This window comes from Bufo bufo, chromosome 7 (assembly GCF_905171765.1).
Source record: "Bufo bufo chromosome 7, aBufBuf1.1, whole genome shotgun sequence".
Classification (NCBI taxonomy): Eukaryota; Metazoa; Chordata; class Amphibia; order Anura; family Bufonidae; genus Bufo; species Bufo bufo.
Window position 1 is genome coordinate 190,161,106 of NC_053395.1, and position 18,278 is coordinate 190,179,383.

Genomic DNA, 18,278 nt, shown 5'->3' on the forward strand with positions numbered 1-18,278 from the left:
AGCAGTATCCTGTCCTCTTCTGATAGAATGAAAAAATTTCCATGGCACTCCCGAAAAAGTAAATCAGAACACTACCTTTGATTTTCTTTTTTCGGGAGTGCCATGGAAATGTTTCCATTTTATTTTATTGAATGTTGGATCGCTTCCACAGCCGCTGGCACACAGTAACGATTTTACCGCTGTGCTGCTCACATCAGTTGGAATTATCTAGATAGATTGATATAAATAGATAATAGATAGAACGATAGATAATATATAGATAGATAAATAGAGCGATAGATATTAGATAGATAGATAAGAGATGGATAGATAATATATAGATAGAGGGATAGATGATAGATAGATAAATAAATAGATATGGATAGATAGAGCAATAGATAGATAGAAGGCTGGGTCTATCTATATATATTGTATATACTTTGTATATTGCGAATTTTATTTTTATCTTACAATATAATAAATAGGAGACATATAAAGCAGACAGATGACAGTAAAGTACATGAAGTCTCTGGACCGGGAGGAGCCGCCCGCTGCGCCCGACCCCAGGTCTCCTCGGCCGGCAGGACTCAGGCGCCGCCCCCCGCCCCTGTCAGCAGGAGGAAGCACCGTCTGCCCCTCCCCCTCCCCAGCCCTGTGCCCGCCCGGCTGTCAGTGAGCAGTGAGGTGCCAGCCCGCAGCAGCAGCATCACCGTCACCAGGATGGCAGAGCAGACCGAGTCCCCGGTGCCCAGCCAGCCCCCGGCGCAGCCCCTCGGGTGGCCCATCTGCAGGGACAGCTACGAGCTCCAGGAGGTCATTGGTTAGTGCATGTCATCTCTTGTGTGTCCCGCAGTGTGTGTGTGCCAGCCGGGCATCTCTCAGGTGGCAGCGGAGCCCTAGGCCTCCCTGTGCCCGGCTGGCACTGCAGTCATGGGGTCTGTGCCAGATACCTAGAGCAAGGGCTGAGAAAGTTCCCTTGCATCATCACTCCCCCGCAGCAGAGAGGTGTCCCCTGTCACCGTGCGCTTCCCCTTTAAGGTCACACCTACTACACCCAATTCTCTCCGGTGTAGTCTCATCCTCCTCATCACTGGGAGACACGGAGAGATGGCCCTCAAGGACAGGACGATGCTTGGTCATGCCGCCTTACAGCATCATGTGGCATTTTACTACTTGGGTCATGTGCCCGGTGTACGGCCGGCCTAAGGCTACTGTCACGCTGGCGTTTCAGGGTCCGCCTGTCAGATCCGTTTCAAGGCTCTCACAAGCGGCCCCAAACGGATCACTTCAGTCCCAATGCCTGGCGGTGCGGAGCCAAACGGATCCGTCCTGACTTACAATGTTAGACGTAGAGTCCGTCTGTGCCAGGAAAGCCATCGCCTGTGATCAACTGATCCAGTCTCCGAATGAACGGGACGCGTTTTACAATGTTGCGATTCCTTTTCTGGTTTAGAATCCGTAAATTGATGCAAACATTCGTCCACGTTAAAGGAGTATTCAGTTTCCGGCAAATATAGGTTATTCATTGTATAATAATAAAAAAAAAAAAGTTCAATATAGTTTCTGTGTCACTGCTGGGTTTTTCAACATCTCTGCTTGCTGTCAGTCAACAGGAAACATCTGTTTAGGTCCTGATCACAGTTGGGCCTCGTTCACACCTCTGTTTCTGGATCCGGGAGGCTGTTACGGCTCAGGGCGTTGACGGATCCTCTACTTCACCGTCCGATTTCCAGCGAAAGTGGCCAGACATAAACTGCTGCATGGAACCGTTTTCTTCCTGCCGAAACCCGCCATTGTGTCGGAAATTGGCCGGCTCACCTCCGGACCCATATTGCAGTCAATCCGTGAGATCAGGCAGGTTGCTCTGTGTCCGAACAGCCTTCCGGATCCACAAACGGAGGTGTGAACGAGGCCTTACGTTTAAATTCCAGTTGACCGATCCGTGGGGGGAGGGGGGGGGGTGGGTGGATGGGGGTCAGGCTACCAGTGCTCACCCAGATACGAATGTGTACCGCGGGATCTCCATTAATTACAATGAGATCCGGCAGAGATCCGGCCACTTCACGGCAAGTATGCCGGGGATCGGCAAGACAAAAACAGTTGCGTGCAGCGTTTTTTTGTTCAGCCAAATCCCGGCATATTTTCTGGGGAGCGTCCAGATCTCATTATGGTCCGCATGGATTCGTCGGTACATGGTTGTATCTGGCAGTGGCGAATGCTGTGAGCTCTGGTAGCCTGATCCTCAGCCAGAGCATGCTACCGGAATTCATATGTAAGCGCTCATGCACACAACAGTATGTATTTTGCGGTCTGCAAAACACGGATCCGCAAAAAATATGTATGACGTCCATGTGGCATCCATATTGCATCCGTTTTTTTGCGGATCCATTGTAACAATGCCTATCCTCCTCCGCCAAACGCCTATCCCTCCTGGGAGCAGCCTTCTCTCAGCTCAGCAAGCACAGCTCAGTACGTTGGCATCGCGCTCAGCTCCATTTACTTCTGTAGGGCTGAGCTGGGCCCAGGCCGCGGGACCAATGAACATATTGTCACTGGCCTAGGAAAAGCTGTGAGAAGGCCATGGCGCCCACAGGAGCACCAGTGCCTTCTCAAACAGCTGATCGGCGGTGGTCCCAAGTGTGGGACCCCCACTGATCGGATACTGATGACCTATCCTGAGGTTAGGTCATCAGTATTAAAATTTTAAATACATTTTTCCGCCCTGAAGTTATATGTATCCCAAAAAAGCTGCCATCAATATCTAAGTTCTGTAATATCCCATTAAGGGGTTAAAGGGGTATTCTTATCTCAGACGTTGTTGGCATGTCTCCTCTAGGATATGCCATCAATGTCAGATAGGTGCATTGTCTCACCTCTAGGACCTGCTCCTATATCCAGAACGGAGATGGAGTAGCGCACGCTGCGCATGCGCGGCATGCTTTTCATTCACTGCTATGGGACTTCCAAACTTAGGCTACTTTCACACTAGAGGCAGGACGGATCCGACAGGCTGTTCACCCTGTCGGATCCGTCCTGCCGCTATTTCGCCGTGCCGCCGGACTGCCACTCCGTCCCCATTGACTATAATGGGGACGGAGGCGGAGCTCCGGCACAGCGCGGCAGTGCGCGGCGAGAGGCCGCCGGACTAAAAGTACTGCATGTCCGACTTTTTAGTACGGCGGCCTCTCACCGCGCACTGCCGTGCTGCGCCGGAGCTCCGCCTCCGTCCCCATTATAGTCAATGGGGACGGAGCGGCACGGCAAAACAATGGCAGGACGGATCCGACAGGGTGAATAGCCTGTCGCATCCGTCCTGCCGCTAGTGTGAAAGTACCCTTATCTGAGTGAGTGCGCATGCACAGCCACCTCTCCATTCACCGCAATGTGACTGCTGGAAATAACAGAGCTACCAGCCAGCTATTTTCAGAACTCCCATAGCGGTGAACGGAGGCTGGCCACGCATGCACGGTGCGCTCTCCTTCACTTCAATGGGGAATATAGAAAATGATATGCCAATGATGTGTGAGATGGCTCAACCCCTTTAATGAGCCATCTGCGTCATTAAAATTCCTTTGCTTATTTTTATCAGCAATTGCTAAGAATTTCAAAACACATCCAGTAATTGTTTCCAATCACTAACCCTAAGTTCACACCTGAGCGTTTTACAGCGCGTTCCTACGCGCTGTAAAACGCAGAACAAGGAGAAACCAATGCTTCCCTATAGGAATGGTTCTCACCTGGGCGTTTTACAGCGCGTACGATCGCGCTGTAAAACGCCCGACGCTCAAACAAGTACTTGAGCGTTTTTTTGGGTGTTTGTCGCGCGTTCCCGTACATAGATATTCGGGAACGTGCGACAATGTGTGTTCGCTTGTCTCTGTATGCGCGCTTGTAAACGCCCGTACAATCGCGCATACAGAGCGCTCCTTTCAGAACGCTCAGGTGTGAACCCGGTGTAAGGGAATTCAGGTATTTTATTAGATTTTTTTCCTACTACAGACGCAATGATTATTGAGGTCGTTATTGATCATCCCTTCCCTAATTGCTGGTGACTATACATTGTAACGTATAATTCCACAGTCCTCACAGTATATAATGATAAATAATGTTTATTCATTGGGAGTAATTAATCAGTAGGGTTATATTTAAAGTCAGTCTTGCTGGAGTCTGAGTACTTTATGCCACATCTATCAAATGTCGCATGTTTGATAAATTTGTCTTCAAGCTTACCGAGTTTACAAAAAAAGTTTGCATAATGGCTGAGCTTCTTTTTACATTCACAGCTGTGAGGGAACAGATGTTTTTTGTGCTTCCTTAAAGTCTTGTTCAGCATATTATTCCCTGTTTCAGTTACACAGCTAGATGCATTTCACTCAGAAGCAGGGGGGCGTCTATCTTCTGTGAATTTCCAGTACTGTATTGTTGTGGCTCAGGATATCAGCTAGCTCTGACACGCCCCCGTTTTCAGTGAGCTGGCTTTTCAGTCTCTGTTACTAGGAGTGGGTCTCACTTGACAACAGATAGTGGACTGCAAATTAGGTTTGTAGCTTTTTTTCAGGTGGATGCAGGCAGTTTTTTTTTAAAATAAAGTGATTTAGAAATTTGTTAATTACACCATTCGCTGTTAAAGGGGTTGTCCAGGTTCAGAGCTGAACCCGGACGTACCTCCATTTTCACCCCGGCAGCCCCCCTGACAGGAGCATCGGAGCAGTTCATGCTCTCCTTTGCCCTGCGCTAAATCGCGCAGGGAAAAGGCATTTTTTGGAGATCCGGTGATGTAGCGGGGCTCTCCATGGGGCTGCCAGGAAGCGCGGTGACGTCACCGGCACTGATGGGCGGGATTTAGCGCAGTCCTAGCCAGTAAAACGGCTAGGGCAGCACTAAAGTCCGCCCACCAGAGCCGGTGATGTCACTGAACACACTGCCGGGCAGAAGTTTCCGCCCGGCAGTGTGTTATTAAAAACAAAAGAGCCAATGCCCTGCGCGATTTAGCGCAGGGCAAGGGAGCGCATCAGTGCATGCCGGGGTGAAAATAAGGGTATGTCCGGGTTCAGCTCTGAACCCGGACAACCCCTTTAAGTTGAATGAATGAATTCACCATGAAAGAGTGGAGCATCGGAGCTTTTAACGCTTTAACTCTCCGATGATCCCCCTTGCCCTGCGCTGAATCGCGCAGGAGAAGGGCTGTTTGTTTACATTTAGACACTGCTAGGCTGAGACTTCCGCCCAGCAGTGATCCCAGTGACATCACCGGCTCTAATGGGTGATCTTTAGTGCTGCCCTAGTCTGTAAAAACTGTCTATGGTAGTGCTAAAGACTGCCGATTAGTGCTGGTGACGTCGCCGGGCTCACTGCTGGGCGGAAGTCTCTGCCTAGCAGTGTCCAAATGTAAACAAACAGCCCTTATCCTGCAGGGAAAGGGGGAGCATTGCAGCGTTAGCGTGAGTAAGCTAGCTCATGGAGAGCCCGGTACATCACCGGATCTCAAGAAAATTCCCCGGACCTGCGCGATTCAGCGCAGGGGAAGGAGGAGCATCGGAACGTGAAAAACTCAGATGCTCCACTCATTCGTGGTGAATTAGTGCAGATCGGGTTGTGTCCGGGTTCAACCCCTTTAAAGGAAATTTAATTGTGTGAAAGTAAAGTGACTAAACCTAACAACTTTGTCTAGAAAAGCTACTTCAGTTTTCCTGCTCCATCCTTCTACTGAAGTGAGATTGTGACTTTAAAAAAAAAAAGTCTCAGAGATAAATCTGGAGTGAAACCCATTAACCTAGCTAAGCACACCTGCTTTCCCACCCACATTTCAGAACTGGAGTGAGACGTGCAAAAATGCAAACAGTTTTACGCAAGTCAGCCCAAAAAAATTGCAAAAGCTCAGTTTTGAGACCGTTTGAAGCCAGAATGCTGGAGTGAAGGCACTGCATTGAGTACATGATATATTCATCTTTTCAGCCATTTTTATTGCTTCAAATCATCTATTAAATGAAGCAATTTTATAAAAAGTCTCGAATAAAAACAAGAGCCCTTTTATTGTGATTGGTGGGGCTCCCACTGTGGACAGGTGATAAGTTTTCATTCTTGGACAACCCCTTTAATCAGGGGCAGGTGGTTCACATCGATATGTGTCAAGAAGAGGAGGTTGGCAGCTGGGACCCGCATCGGACTGGCCCACCAGAGTACCAGAAGATCCTATGGTGGGCTCATCATCTGATGCCATAGTGGGCACCAAAGGTCCAGTGAGCAAGGAAATCAGAGCTACCTTTGGAGACCATAAATTGCCACTAGTGTCTATTTCTTTTAATCAAAACCTATTAGACCTTGATGATATGGGGGTTGAACGCAGAGAATAGTTTTCTCTGGTAGACCTAAGGCACCCCAGTCTGACCCGGGCAGGGACCCACAGCAGGATCATGGCTTTATGAGTGGATTCTTACCATTGAGGGGCCACGAGAGAGAGGGGGGTTTGGTTTGAATATGTATTATGTTTGCGCTTATCTAGTCCATGAAGTGGACATGGTGGAGGAGAAGATGAGGAAATTTAACGATATCGATGAGGGGGCCGAGGGGCTTCATCTGCTTCTGTGTGGCCCTGTGATCTCTGCAGTGGCTCTACAATGCTACATATGAAGATGAAAAAATCTGCACAGTGCCCAGGAATCCCCTTTATTTTTTTACTACAGATGTAGCATTTGCCATTTTTACCGACGGCATGATACTCCTCTTGAGGGTAGGTTTTAGGCCCCGTGCCCCATGCACACAAATACATTTTTGGTCCACGTTTTTTGCGGATTGGATGCAGACCCATTCATTTCAACGGCTCCGCAAAAAATACGGACAGCACTGTGCTGTCTGCATCCACATGTCTGTTCTGCAATCCGGCAAAAAAGATAAAGCATGTCCTAGTCTTCTCCGTTTTGCGAACAATAGGCATTGTTTCGATGGATCCACAAAAAACTGATAAAACACAGACGTCACACGTACGTCATCCGTATTTTTTGCAGACCGCAAAGTACATACGGTCGTGTGAATGAACCCTAAATAACAAAAATAGCGCCTCTGCAGTGCCTCCACAGGTCAAATGAAGCATTACACTATTTCCAGAAATCAATGTTCTGTGGCGGAGGTGACAAGTCCTCCAGGGCAAGGGCAGCTCTTTAAGTGATCGAAACAGGAGGTGACAACCGGTGACAATGTAGCTTTTTGTAGCCATTTTTCTGTACAGTGAAGTTCTGTAAAGTGAGGAGCACTAACGTTACTCACTGGTGTACCACTTGGCAATGGACCAAAACTGATTCATACAGAATGTCCCATTGTCTTATAATGATGAGTTGTGCCAAAAGACAAACTCAGGTCTGCTGCATTAACCCTTCAGTCTGCTACACCTGTATGTCCAATACCTCTTCTGTCCATCCTCTGTGTGCATTGTAGACTCCATACATGATTTATGATAAGACATCCTGTGATGCGTTTTTCTGCAGTCCGTGCAGCATAAAATGTATCGCCATGTAATGATACACAAGCAATAGGTCACATTACGACTCCGGAGCTGCGAGCGCAGTCGGGTGGATGCATTTTGGTTGTAAATGACAGTCTACCTCCCCAAAAGATGTCATTTTTGCAGTACTGGACATCATTCAGTCTCCTGTGTGAAAGGTCCAGCAGGTTTGTGCGCGGTAGCGGGTTTCAGTAGAAGTTTTGAATAACGTCTTACCGCCGTTTAATTGAGATATCGCTTTCTCAGTTCCTGGGTTGAATCCCCTGAAGACTGACAGGCCAGAAGCAGCGTGGCCTATATTTAGCTGTGTCGCTACCATGGAGTATATAGCGGACTGGTTATTGTGTATATACTATATATTTATATATTATATATATATATGGCCCATGCAGGAAGCAGGGCTGCACAGAAAGGATTTGATACATTGTTTCTTGTGTTTTCTTACAGCAAGTTTATTGGTAAAACATCTCTCTCTGGCCGCACAGGCACTTTCTGGAGCTTATTACTTCTCCAATCTAGGTTGCAATCTGAATAGAGCGCCCTTTATGACGTTTAGGAAGCTTCTGGTTCCTATAGCTGAAGCTGGGTTTTATACGTTTTATATTAGAGAAAGAGGAAATTAAAAGTGAGGTTTTAAAGGGACTCAATACTTTAAAGGGGTTCTGCAGTTTGTTTTAACTGATGATCTATCCTCTGGATAGATCATCATCATCTGATCGGCGGGGGTCCGACACCCGGGACCCCCGCCGATCATCTGTTTGAGAAGGCAGCGGCGCTGGCAGTAGCACCGCGGCCTTCTCACTGTTTATCGCCGGCCCAGTGACGTCATGACTAGTATCACTGGCCTGGGCGCGGCTAAGCGCCATTGAAGTGAACAGAGCTTAGCCGCGCCCAGGCCAGTGATACTATTCGTGACGTCACTGGGCCACCGGTAAACAGTGAGAAGGCCGCGGCACTACTGCCTGCGCCGCTGCCATCTCATACAGCTGATCGGCGGGGGTCCCAGGTGTCGGACCCCCGCCGGTCAGATGCTGATGAGCTATCCAGAGGATAGATCATCAGTTAAAACAAACTGCAGAACCCCTTTAAAGAGGACCCGTCTCCTCTCCTGATATGTCTGCTGGCATTCAGGGATGAGCAAACTTGCATTTTCAAATTCGGCGAACAAGGTTTGGGTTCGGTGAGAATCTCGTTATGGATTCCGCTAACTTATGGTCCGTGGTAGCGGAATCTATAACGGAATTTTTACATAATCCGAACCTTGTACGCCAAACCTGAAAACACAAGTTCGCTCATCCCGGTTTATGAACAAATTGCTAATAGTCTGCAATATGGGTCAAACTGGGTGTCACCAGTTGGGGGGGGGGGGGTGTCCTTGCCCAGTCTGACATTATCCAATTAGTGCTGCCAGTGTCAGACTGTGCAGGGACACCCCCCCCTCCCCCAACAGGTAACACGTATTTGCACTGTAATGGCAAACTACTGGCAATACATTCATAAACGTCTAGTAGGAATAACGGAGGGATGGCACAAAACAGAGTTGTATGAAAAGATGATCCAGTATTGTTATTACATGTTAGTGCAGCGTACCAGGCCACAGGGGTGTAGTGAGTGAGAGTGGTGGTGTGCCGAATGGGTGCAGTAGTTGTACGCACTTTTCTGTAGCTCCCTGGGCCGGCGTGCAGTGGAGGGGAGGACAGCACGAAATCCTCCGGGACACTCTCTATTGCAGGGAACATCAACATGATCCTCATCCGTCTGACAAATGCCATCAGTTTGCCTACGTTTTGACGGATCCGGCAGGCAGTTCCGGCGACGGAATCCTCTGCCGCAAGTGTGAAAGTCCCCTTAGCCACTTATTCACAGTCAGTCTCCATTAACCCCTCAATGATCAGCCTGAAAAGACCTTAATGGCCAGACACTTTTAGCATCTGTGGTGGTTTAGCGGTTGTAACTTTTTTGTTGGACTACCAAAATAATTTTGTGACCTTTCTTTTACGTGACACATTAAGCTATTTATTAATCAGTTTTTTGGCATTCTCTTTTTTTCTTTTTTAGCTTTATTTGTCGAAGACTTTGTTATTTGGGGAAAGCCGATCAGGGTCCCATAAGTCCCAGGAGCTTTTGTATGGTATGCCCAAGACACATATTCACTACATTGCGCTCATTGAGAGCCCTACACCGAGCAGAGGACAAGACAGAAGTGGCAATAACTGGCTTCTCTCTTCTCACGCTCGTAGGCTGTGACTGACAGCCGGGGACCTGACCTGTTAGATTCCAGGATTAAAGCTCGGTACCAAACACCATACATGTATGGCACTTGGTCGTAAGGGGGGTAAAATGAAGGCAGGCTATTCTGGCATGCTGTAATGGTAGCGGTATATGGAAATAGATATCCTCTCCTGACATGTCTCTTTTAGTAACTACTTGCTAGACGTTATGAATGAATTGCTGAGAGCCTTCAGTAAAGGTACAATTGGGTGTCACCAGTTGGGGGTGTGTCCTTGCACAGTCTGACACCAACAGCTCTGATTGGATAGTCAGACACACCCACCACTGGTTACACCCAGCAGTACCTTAACTGCAGATCGCTGGAATTGTATTTGTAAACTTTTAGCAGGAATAATAAAGGAATGGCATATCCCAGAGTCATAAGAATAGATGCTCCAGAAATGGTATTACATGGGGAATGCAGAGAGACGTATTTCAGGAGAAGTGACAGCGCCTTCTTTTCCAGATTGTCTCTGCTGGTCTCAAGCCCAGGACCTGCTGTATGGGAGGCAGAAACCTTACCAGAATGGGTATTCTTTGACTAAAAACCTCAATAGTATTCTTCCAATGTAAAATGTACTGACATCTACAGATACATCCATATGCACTCTGATCATCATCTTACTGATGACCTATCCAACCCCTGGGTCCCCCACTGAACAGCTGTTTGAGAAGGCAGCGGCGCTTGCGGTAGTACTAGGTCGTGTGCTGTCACGGTCTTCGGTCGCGTGGCCTAGGAGCCGCTCAGACCCATTGAAGTGAATGGGGCTGGGATGCGATACCGAGCACAGCCACTATTCAATGTATGGCGCTGTGCTTAGTGAGGAAGGAGAAGGCTGCGGTGCTACTGAGAATCCCAATGCCTTCTCAAAGAGTTAAATACTGATGACTGATGAGGATAGGTCATCAGTAAAAACACTTGGAAAACCCCTTTAAGGATAATATGAAAAGTATCATTTATTTAGTGATTACTAAATATTTAATGGTGCACAATATATTACTACAAACACAGTGGGGGAGATTTATCAAACTGGTGTAAAGTAGAACTGGCTTAGTCGCCCATAGCAACCAATCAGATACCACCTTTCATTTTCCAAAGGAACTGTGAAGAATGAAAGCTGGAATCTGATTGGTTGCTGTGGGCGACTAAGCCAGTTCTACTTTACACCAGTTTGATAAATCTCCCACAGTGTGTGTATGTATATATATATATATATATATATATATATATATATATATAAAGAGGGCACTACTGGCGGGCATTATATGTAAAGAGGGCACTACTGGGGGCATTATATCTGCTGGAGGCACTGCAGGAGGGCATTATAACTATCGAGGCCTAAATGGAAGGTACTACTGAGTGGGTCTGGGACCTGAATGGCCATAAGAAGGCATTACTAATACATAGGTGTGTTCTGTGTGTCAAATGATGTAGATGAGACATCAACTGTAAGTCACTGAGTGGGATAAATGGAATTATTAATGACCGGGACCTAAATAGGTATGGTAATGGTGGAGTGGTATTATTTGGCCTTTATATAGTGGTCTCGTTGGTAATATTGGTCTTGGTATACTGTGGAAAAAAGAGTGTATCCATGGGTTAGGGTTTGCATTGATAGAGACAGCACCCGAAAATGACCAGGCATGTGACTGTAGAATTAATGATACAGCTACTTTCTCACATCATAATGGGAGCTGTTATTCACAGTGAAGCCCTACATGCTGATATAGTTGGCTAAATTCTAACCATATATCGCCTTTTATCAATAAAAGTGGTACCGTGCCGGCAGAGGTACAGACCACTTGTTCAGTTGTGTGATCTGGACAGGGAGGCAGCATATTAAATTAACAGGGCTCCCCCCCAACATGTTTCGCCGTGAAACCGGCGTCATCAGGGGTTAGGAGCAGAATCAAGCCTAGCCTCTAAATTGCCCAACCTTTATAGTTGATGGGCGGGCACAAACGATCAGTGTGCCAATGACATTTTGTCGATTATAAGTTGTTTTGAAGATAGCCTGTCGGCGCCAGCTCCCTAAAGTGTGACAGGTTAGTCTTGTACCCAATATATCAGGGACGCCGGCTCAATCTCAGTAAAATGAATTTATTTACCGGTATATGCCAAATGCATTTTATCTTGCACATGATTGTTACCTTCTAAATTCCATAACCAAAAATACCACATATAAAAATTAAAAAAATACATTAGTTTTATTTATTTATTTTTATTTTTATATATAGCATTTTTGGTTATGACATTTAGAAGGTAACAATCATGCGCAAGGTCAAATAGCATTTGGCATATAAATAAAGTCATTTTACATTTACATCATGATCAACTGCTGGATGTAGAGGCTGATTGGAAGTTGCAGGTAACTAATGTATATTGATACATTGAATGTGCATACAGAGAAAAACCCACGAGCAAGTGACAAATATAAATAATATATACAGCATTCAGATAGAACATGCGCAGAGCGCCTCCCGATATGAGCCTGTTTGCTCATATCGCAGGTGTTTGTGCAGGCGGAGAGCCTCACCCGTCTCTGTTATGCACGCATGCGCTGGATCCGAGGTCCATGCTATTTACTGAGATTGCACCAGCGAGTTCCAGCACCACTCTTACCATGACTCTATTAGCGCTATAAGACATTGTACAGGATTTGTACAGGGAGATTTTAACTAGGGTACTTTCACACTAGCGTTTTTCTTTTCCGGCACCGAGTTCCGTCCTAGGGGCTCAATACCGGAAAAGAACTGATCAGTTTCATCCCCATGGATTCTGAATGGAGAGAAATCCGTTCAGGATGCATCAGGATGTCTTCAGTTCAGTCACTGAACAGCGTTTTGGACGGAGGAAAGACCGCAGCATGCGGACCGCAAATTCTGGATCAGTTGCTGGAATGCCGGATCCGAAATTGATTTACATTGAAATGCATTAGTGCCGGATCTGGCATAAAAAAAAACTGCAATGCCGGATCCGTCCTTTTGGTGCAGACCGGTAAAAATGTGGAAAAAATAAATAAAATATAACGGATCCGTTTCTTCGGATGACATCGGAAAGACGGATCTGTTCTTGCAATGCATTTGCCGCAAGTGTGAAAGTAGCCAAAATTTTGTTAAGTTTTGGGTGTTTATTTATCATTCTAATAAAAGTTAAGTTTAAAAAAAAAAAAAGGTCAAAAACAGGGGTTCTTTATAGCTTTTTAAGCTATTTCGTATCCACTTGTAAAACAGATGTTGCAGAGCTCAGTTGGCACAAGAGATTATGAAATCACTGTGTGGTGTTTGTGATTTTACATAGGACTGCCAGTACCTGCCAGATGAGGAGTCAGTATATGGTGAGACTTACAGTTCTGTCATAGAAATCCTTGCTTCAATACAGGAAAAGAGCACGGATTCTGTTCATGCCACATTTCTGAGTAACTAAATGACCATATACCTGTGCATATATACAGTATGTGTGTATATAGGTGATCTGAAGTCACATGACCTGGAATGTTAGAGGACTGGAAATGATGTGACATGAACGCTCTGCAAGTTAAACTTGTCAAAATATTTGCTTTCTCACCTTTGAGCTAAAGCCTTGAAGTTCTTATTTTAGCACAGATCTGTAAGTGAACATTCTGCTCCTCTCCTTCAGTATATTGGGAGGCACAGAGGTTTGAGGCATAGGGGCGTTTTACAGAGGTCATAGGCCTGAAGCTCATTTGTCGGCTGATCAGATCTTTACAGGGGTTGTCCCATGAAAACATATTCTACATTTTTCAAACCAGCTTCTGGATTTAAATACTTATGTAATTGCATGTGATTTAAAATTTAGTATAGCCAGTGAGCTATTCACTAAAATGTATCTGTATAGCGCCACCTGCTGTTTGTTCTTTTCTTTACTTTTTTTTGTCCACCTCTCTGAGGTGGACGCACATGCTCAGAAAGGACATGCCCTCTGAGAAGGGACACGCCAATTAGCTGCCAGCTTGAAATAAATGTAGCAGAGCAATTGTAACAATGAATGAGGAGATCTCTGGATCCATGTGAGGTACAGGGCCGGTTCTAGCTTTGTCAGAAATAGGGTTGTCACGATACCAACATTTTGATTCGATTTCGATACCATAAAAAAGTATTGCGATACTCGATACCATTCGATACCACGCGAAAAAAATAATACACAAAAAAAGCCATGTGCATTCCGCATTTTATGGAACGGCCGGCCCATAATCGAACAGTCCTATTGTCACGGACGTTCTCGCGAAAGGTGGCAGGAGATCGGCGAGACTGGCAACACGTGGTTTGATCTGACATGTTTTCTGTTTGGATCAAATGACGTCTGTGCTGTTTCTAGGGCTTGTCGCACCTTCCTTCCCCAGGTGTGGCTATTAGGGTCATTTAACCTTCTCTATTTATAGTTGCTTCTCCCACAATGCTGTGCGGTTTATAGCTTCTGTTTGAGTTGTGGATAGCTGGTGTGTGGATCTCGGCTGAGTTCCTGGTGCTGCCATAGCCACTTATAGTTAAGTGTTTTCTTTCCCTTTTGTATTTTGTTTGGTTGTTTTATGTGTGGCATTTCCCTGTCATTTGTATTAAGGCCTGGGGGAGACTCCTGTTCGTCCTTTTGGAGGAACAGGCTGTCTCAGTCCTGACATTAGTACCAGGGTCCTATAGGGTGAGTTAGGACATTAGGTATTCATGTGTATGAATTCACCTACCTCTGGGATCTGTTCATACTGGTAGTTAGTCAGGACTTTGATTAGGGTTTTACTAGGAGGTGTCCATCTCCTTTCCCTAGTTTCCAGGGCTCATTCCCTCACCCCTTTCCCTCCTATGTTCAGTGTGGTGTTTCGCTTCCAAACCCAAACGTGACACCTATGCTATTTTTTGGGGGGACAAGGTGACTAAAAAATGGCGAATTGCGCGGTTTTTATTTTTTTCCGGTTGCAGCATAGGAGATATTTTTAAATATTTTAATAGTTTGGACTTTTTGGACTTGGCGACATGTACCGTAATATGTTTATTTATTTATTGTTTATATATTTTATATGTAAAATTGGGAAAGGGGGTGATTTATACTTACCGTAATATTTTTATTTATTTTTTTACTTTTTTTTTTTTTACTTGTTAACTATTTTCCCCTTAGGGGCTAGAACCTGGGATCTTTTCATCCCTTGTCCTATTCACCCTAATAGAGCTCTATTAGGGTGAAAAGGACTTCACACTCTCCCTGCTGCCCTGTGCATAGTGCACACAGCAGCAGGGAGCTTACCATGGCAGCCAGGGCTTGAGTAGCGTCCTGGCTGCCATGGTACCCGATCGGAGCCCCAGAATTACACTGCTGGGGCTCCGATCACAACTGCCACTGCAACACCAATGAGAAGGAGGGGAGGGGACCCTGTGGCTACTGCCACCATTGATTTAATACTGTGGGGAGGTTGGGGGTGCACTGCGCCACCAATGATTTAATACTGGGGTGGGGTGGGTGGGGGCGGGCGCACTGTGCCATCAATGTTTTTAAACCATTAATACAAATACAGGAGGCGGGTGCCGGCACCCGACCTCTATGACAGGGAGCTGCTATCTGCGGCAGTTAACCCCTCAGCTGCGTCACCTGAAGGTTTAACTGCCGCATATCGCAGCTGCCTGTCATAGAGGTCGGGTGCCGGCTATGTGATTCTACCGCTGGCACCCACCTCCTGTTTTTGTATTAATGGTTTAGGTATCATCATTGGTGCCTCCTTCTCCCCTGTGCTGCTGAGGGAACATGGAGCGTGCTGAGAGTAGCACGCGCTCCATGTTCTCTGATACTAGGCTGCGGTATCGGTAAATGGCAAATATCTGATTTAATTAATCATGGGATACCCCTTTTAATGCATAAACAAGACTGCAAAAAATGTGCATCTGTGTGAGGATGAATGTCTATAGTAACGATGGCTTATTCTCCATTCATTTTATATGAATGCCGATCAACTTGTATGCTTGTATATTTCCCCCGTGTAAAAGAATACTAATAGTTTGTACAATTATGGTATTTTCCATTCTGATTGGCATGCATTAATACCTTAGATTCCATTAAAAGGGTTGTGCAAGAATGTTATTTTTTGGGCAAACGGCTCCGCTCCCCCCACTTTGCAGGACTTGTAAAGGGAAGCTTACTTACCTGCTTCCCGGTGCTGGCTCCCCGCTCCTTCTCCTCAATCCTTGGATGCTTATCTAGGCTGCCTTACTGTAAACATCTGGTTTGAGACCAGATCCCCTTAGGGATCCCCATGAGACCATATGTCATGATGTAAGGGGGGACGGTCACCGCTGCCGCCAGTGATTGACTGCGGCAATGTCAAACCAGATGTTTACTGCAAGGGAGCCCAGCAGGGCATTGAAGATCTGGAGGAGAAGGAGCGGGGAGCAGGTAGGTAAGCTTCCCTTTACAGGTCCCGCCCAGTGAGGGAGTTTTTCGAGGGGGTTTTCCATTCTTGCACAACCCCTTGAAGGTCTTTTACCATAGGAAGACAAACTGCCCGTAACGAGCGCTGGTCAACAGGTGAGTGGGAGCAGTATACAGACAAAGCTGCTGCACAGTAGATGAAGCTTTCCGTAATGATTCCAGCAAAATGTTGGACCCCCATCCCCCCCGATCCCCACATCAATATCCTAATAGCGAAAAACCCCTTTAAGCAGTGAATATATAAATAGGGCAGGTAAAAATACATGTTTATTATAATAGTTGTATATGTAACTCAAGTAGTTTCCATGTGAGCCTGCAATATTTTTTCATACATTTTTTACTATATGAGGAGTGCAGACCACCCGACGTGACCTTTCCTATTGATGAGCACTTGTGCAGCATCAAAGAATATTGCAGATTAATTAGGGCTTTATCCGAGTGGCCACATCAAACATATCTCCCTAAACAACTTCTCTCCTCCAGCTACTGTTCACATGACTTTACTGTAGATTCAGTCTGACTGTGCGCTCGCATCACTCTCCTACTGTCAAAATGCAAATGTGTCCATAAAGTTACAGCTCTCCGTGTAGTATGTGAATGTGTCATTGGAGAATGATCAAGTTATTATATTAAGCATTTGTTTTACAATTATCGGTGGTGTTATTTCCATGTTATTACGTATATTTAAAAAATAAATAATAATACAAAAAATCTTTTACTTTTCAGCCTGACCACTGTGCTGAAGAATAGAGATCATTTCCCAGCAGTCATATAATTAACAATGCAGGCAGGATTACAATGAATGATAACATAGATAGATAGATAATGCAGGATCCACTATTAATAATAGGCAATAGGGAAAACTCAGCTTCTCTCCCTCCCTGCACAGTGACCTTTACACAGTTCACGGAGCATGCCCACAGCGCTGTCCTATAGAAGTCAATGAGTCATCGCAATCTCCAGGTCACTATGTCCATGCGAACATCTTAGAACACTGTTAAAGGGGTTATCCGGGAAATGCTAATAATGACCTATCCTCAGGATAGGTCATCATTACCACATCAGCTGGGGTCCAAGTCCTGACTCCCCCACCCAAGCTCTGGTGAGTGATGCAGGCTCCGCGCAGCAGGAACACATCGGAGCCCTTTTGCACCACCGTCAAGGTATCTCAGCGTGGCATGGGTCCTACCACTAAACTACCTACGGAGTGTGAACACGGTCTGAGAGGTGCTAAGATACAACTTACAGCCAAGCTCCCACCTACCTCCATAGTGACATCACTCAGGCAGTGGGAGAGATGATAAGGCTGTAAGCCCCCCCTATAACAGGCCATGTGACACAGGCCGCCAGGTGCAACGGTGGTGCAAAAGGGCTCCGATGTGTTCCTGACTGGAGTACATTGGCTAAAGTCTCAGTTCCTAACATCAGCCTGAGGGATTAGCCAGTGTTGTCGGTTGCCTATCATTGTGGTGCACCTTTCGCAGTGATTTATGTATTTTTATATTTGCATCCACACATTATCCCATCTTGTGTAGGATGCCATTGTGGTGCCTGTGGTTCGCTGCCGACATCCTCCGTTGTATGCATTTTTGCTGGGGATTGCCACTAGCAACGGATCACATGCGGAGGAATTGCTCCCCCCGGTTATAAACACGCCACAGTGTTTGGGATTTTTGAGCATTTCCTCCCATTTAGACTACTTTTATTTCAGCTATTTTTCTTAATATTACCGCACACTTTTATTCGAAAGCTCCAATGGACAAATTTGGGGAGGGAGTGCCTTTAATGCTCTGTCTTCCGTATGTATAAACTGGCGCTCTCAGATCTGGCCGCAAATACCTCATAGGTGTGAACTCTGCCGCCTGCGCTATGATAATTGCTAATTATGCTTTCTCTGACATTTCTATAAGGGGAAGTCTAAGAGGTGGGAGGCTGAGGCCGAGTCCTTGACTAGAAGTATGTAGGAAGGTGTGTGGTCTTTTATCAGCATTTCCTTCCCCACTCACTTCTTGCAAACCTAGAAGAATTTTTTTTAAAGCTACAGTACCTCTTCTCACAAAACGTGAGACTGAAGCGGATCAGTATCGTAACGTTTGC

General features: G+C 46.0%; 1 protein-coding gene across 2 annotated transcripts in view; it reads left to right on the forward strand.

Moving 5' to 3' along the window:
• The first annotated feature begins 639 nt into the window (after nt 1-639).
• The window catches only part of STK39 (serine/threonine kinase 39), a 436,712-nt gene continuing 419,073 nt past the window's right edge, over nt 640-18,278 (forward strand). For both annotated transcript variants that reach the window (XM_040440678.1, XM_040440679.1), the window contains exon 1: nt 640-799. In XM_040440678.1, the coding sequence (XP_040296612.1) occupies nt 700-799 (100 nt within the window). In that variant the 5' untranslated portion in view covers nt 640-699. The remainder of the gene's footprint in view (nt 800-18,278) is intronic.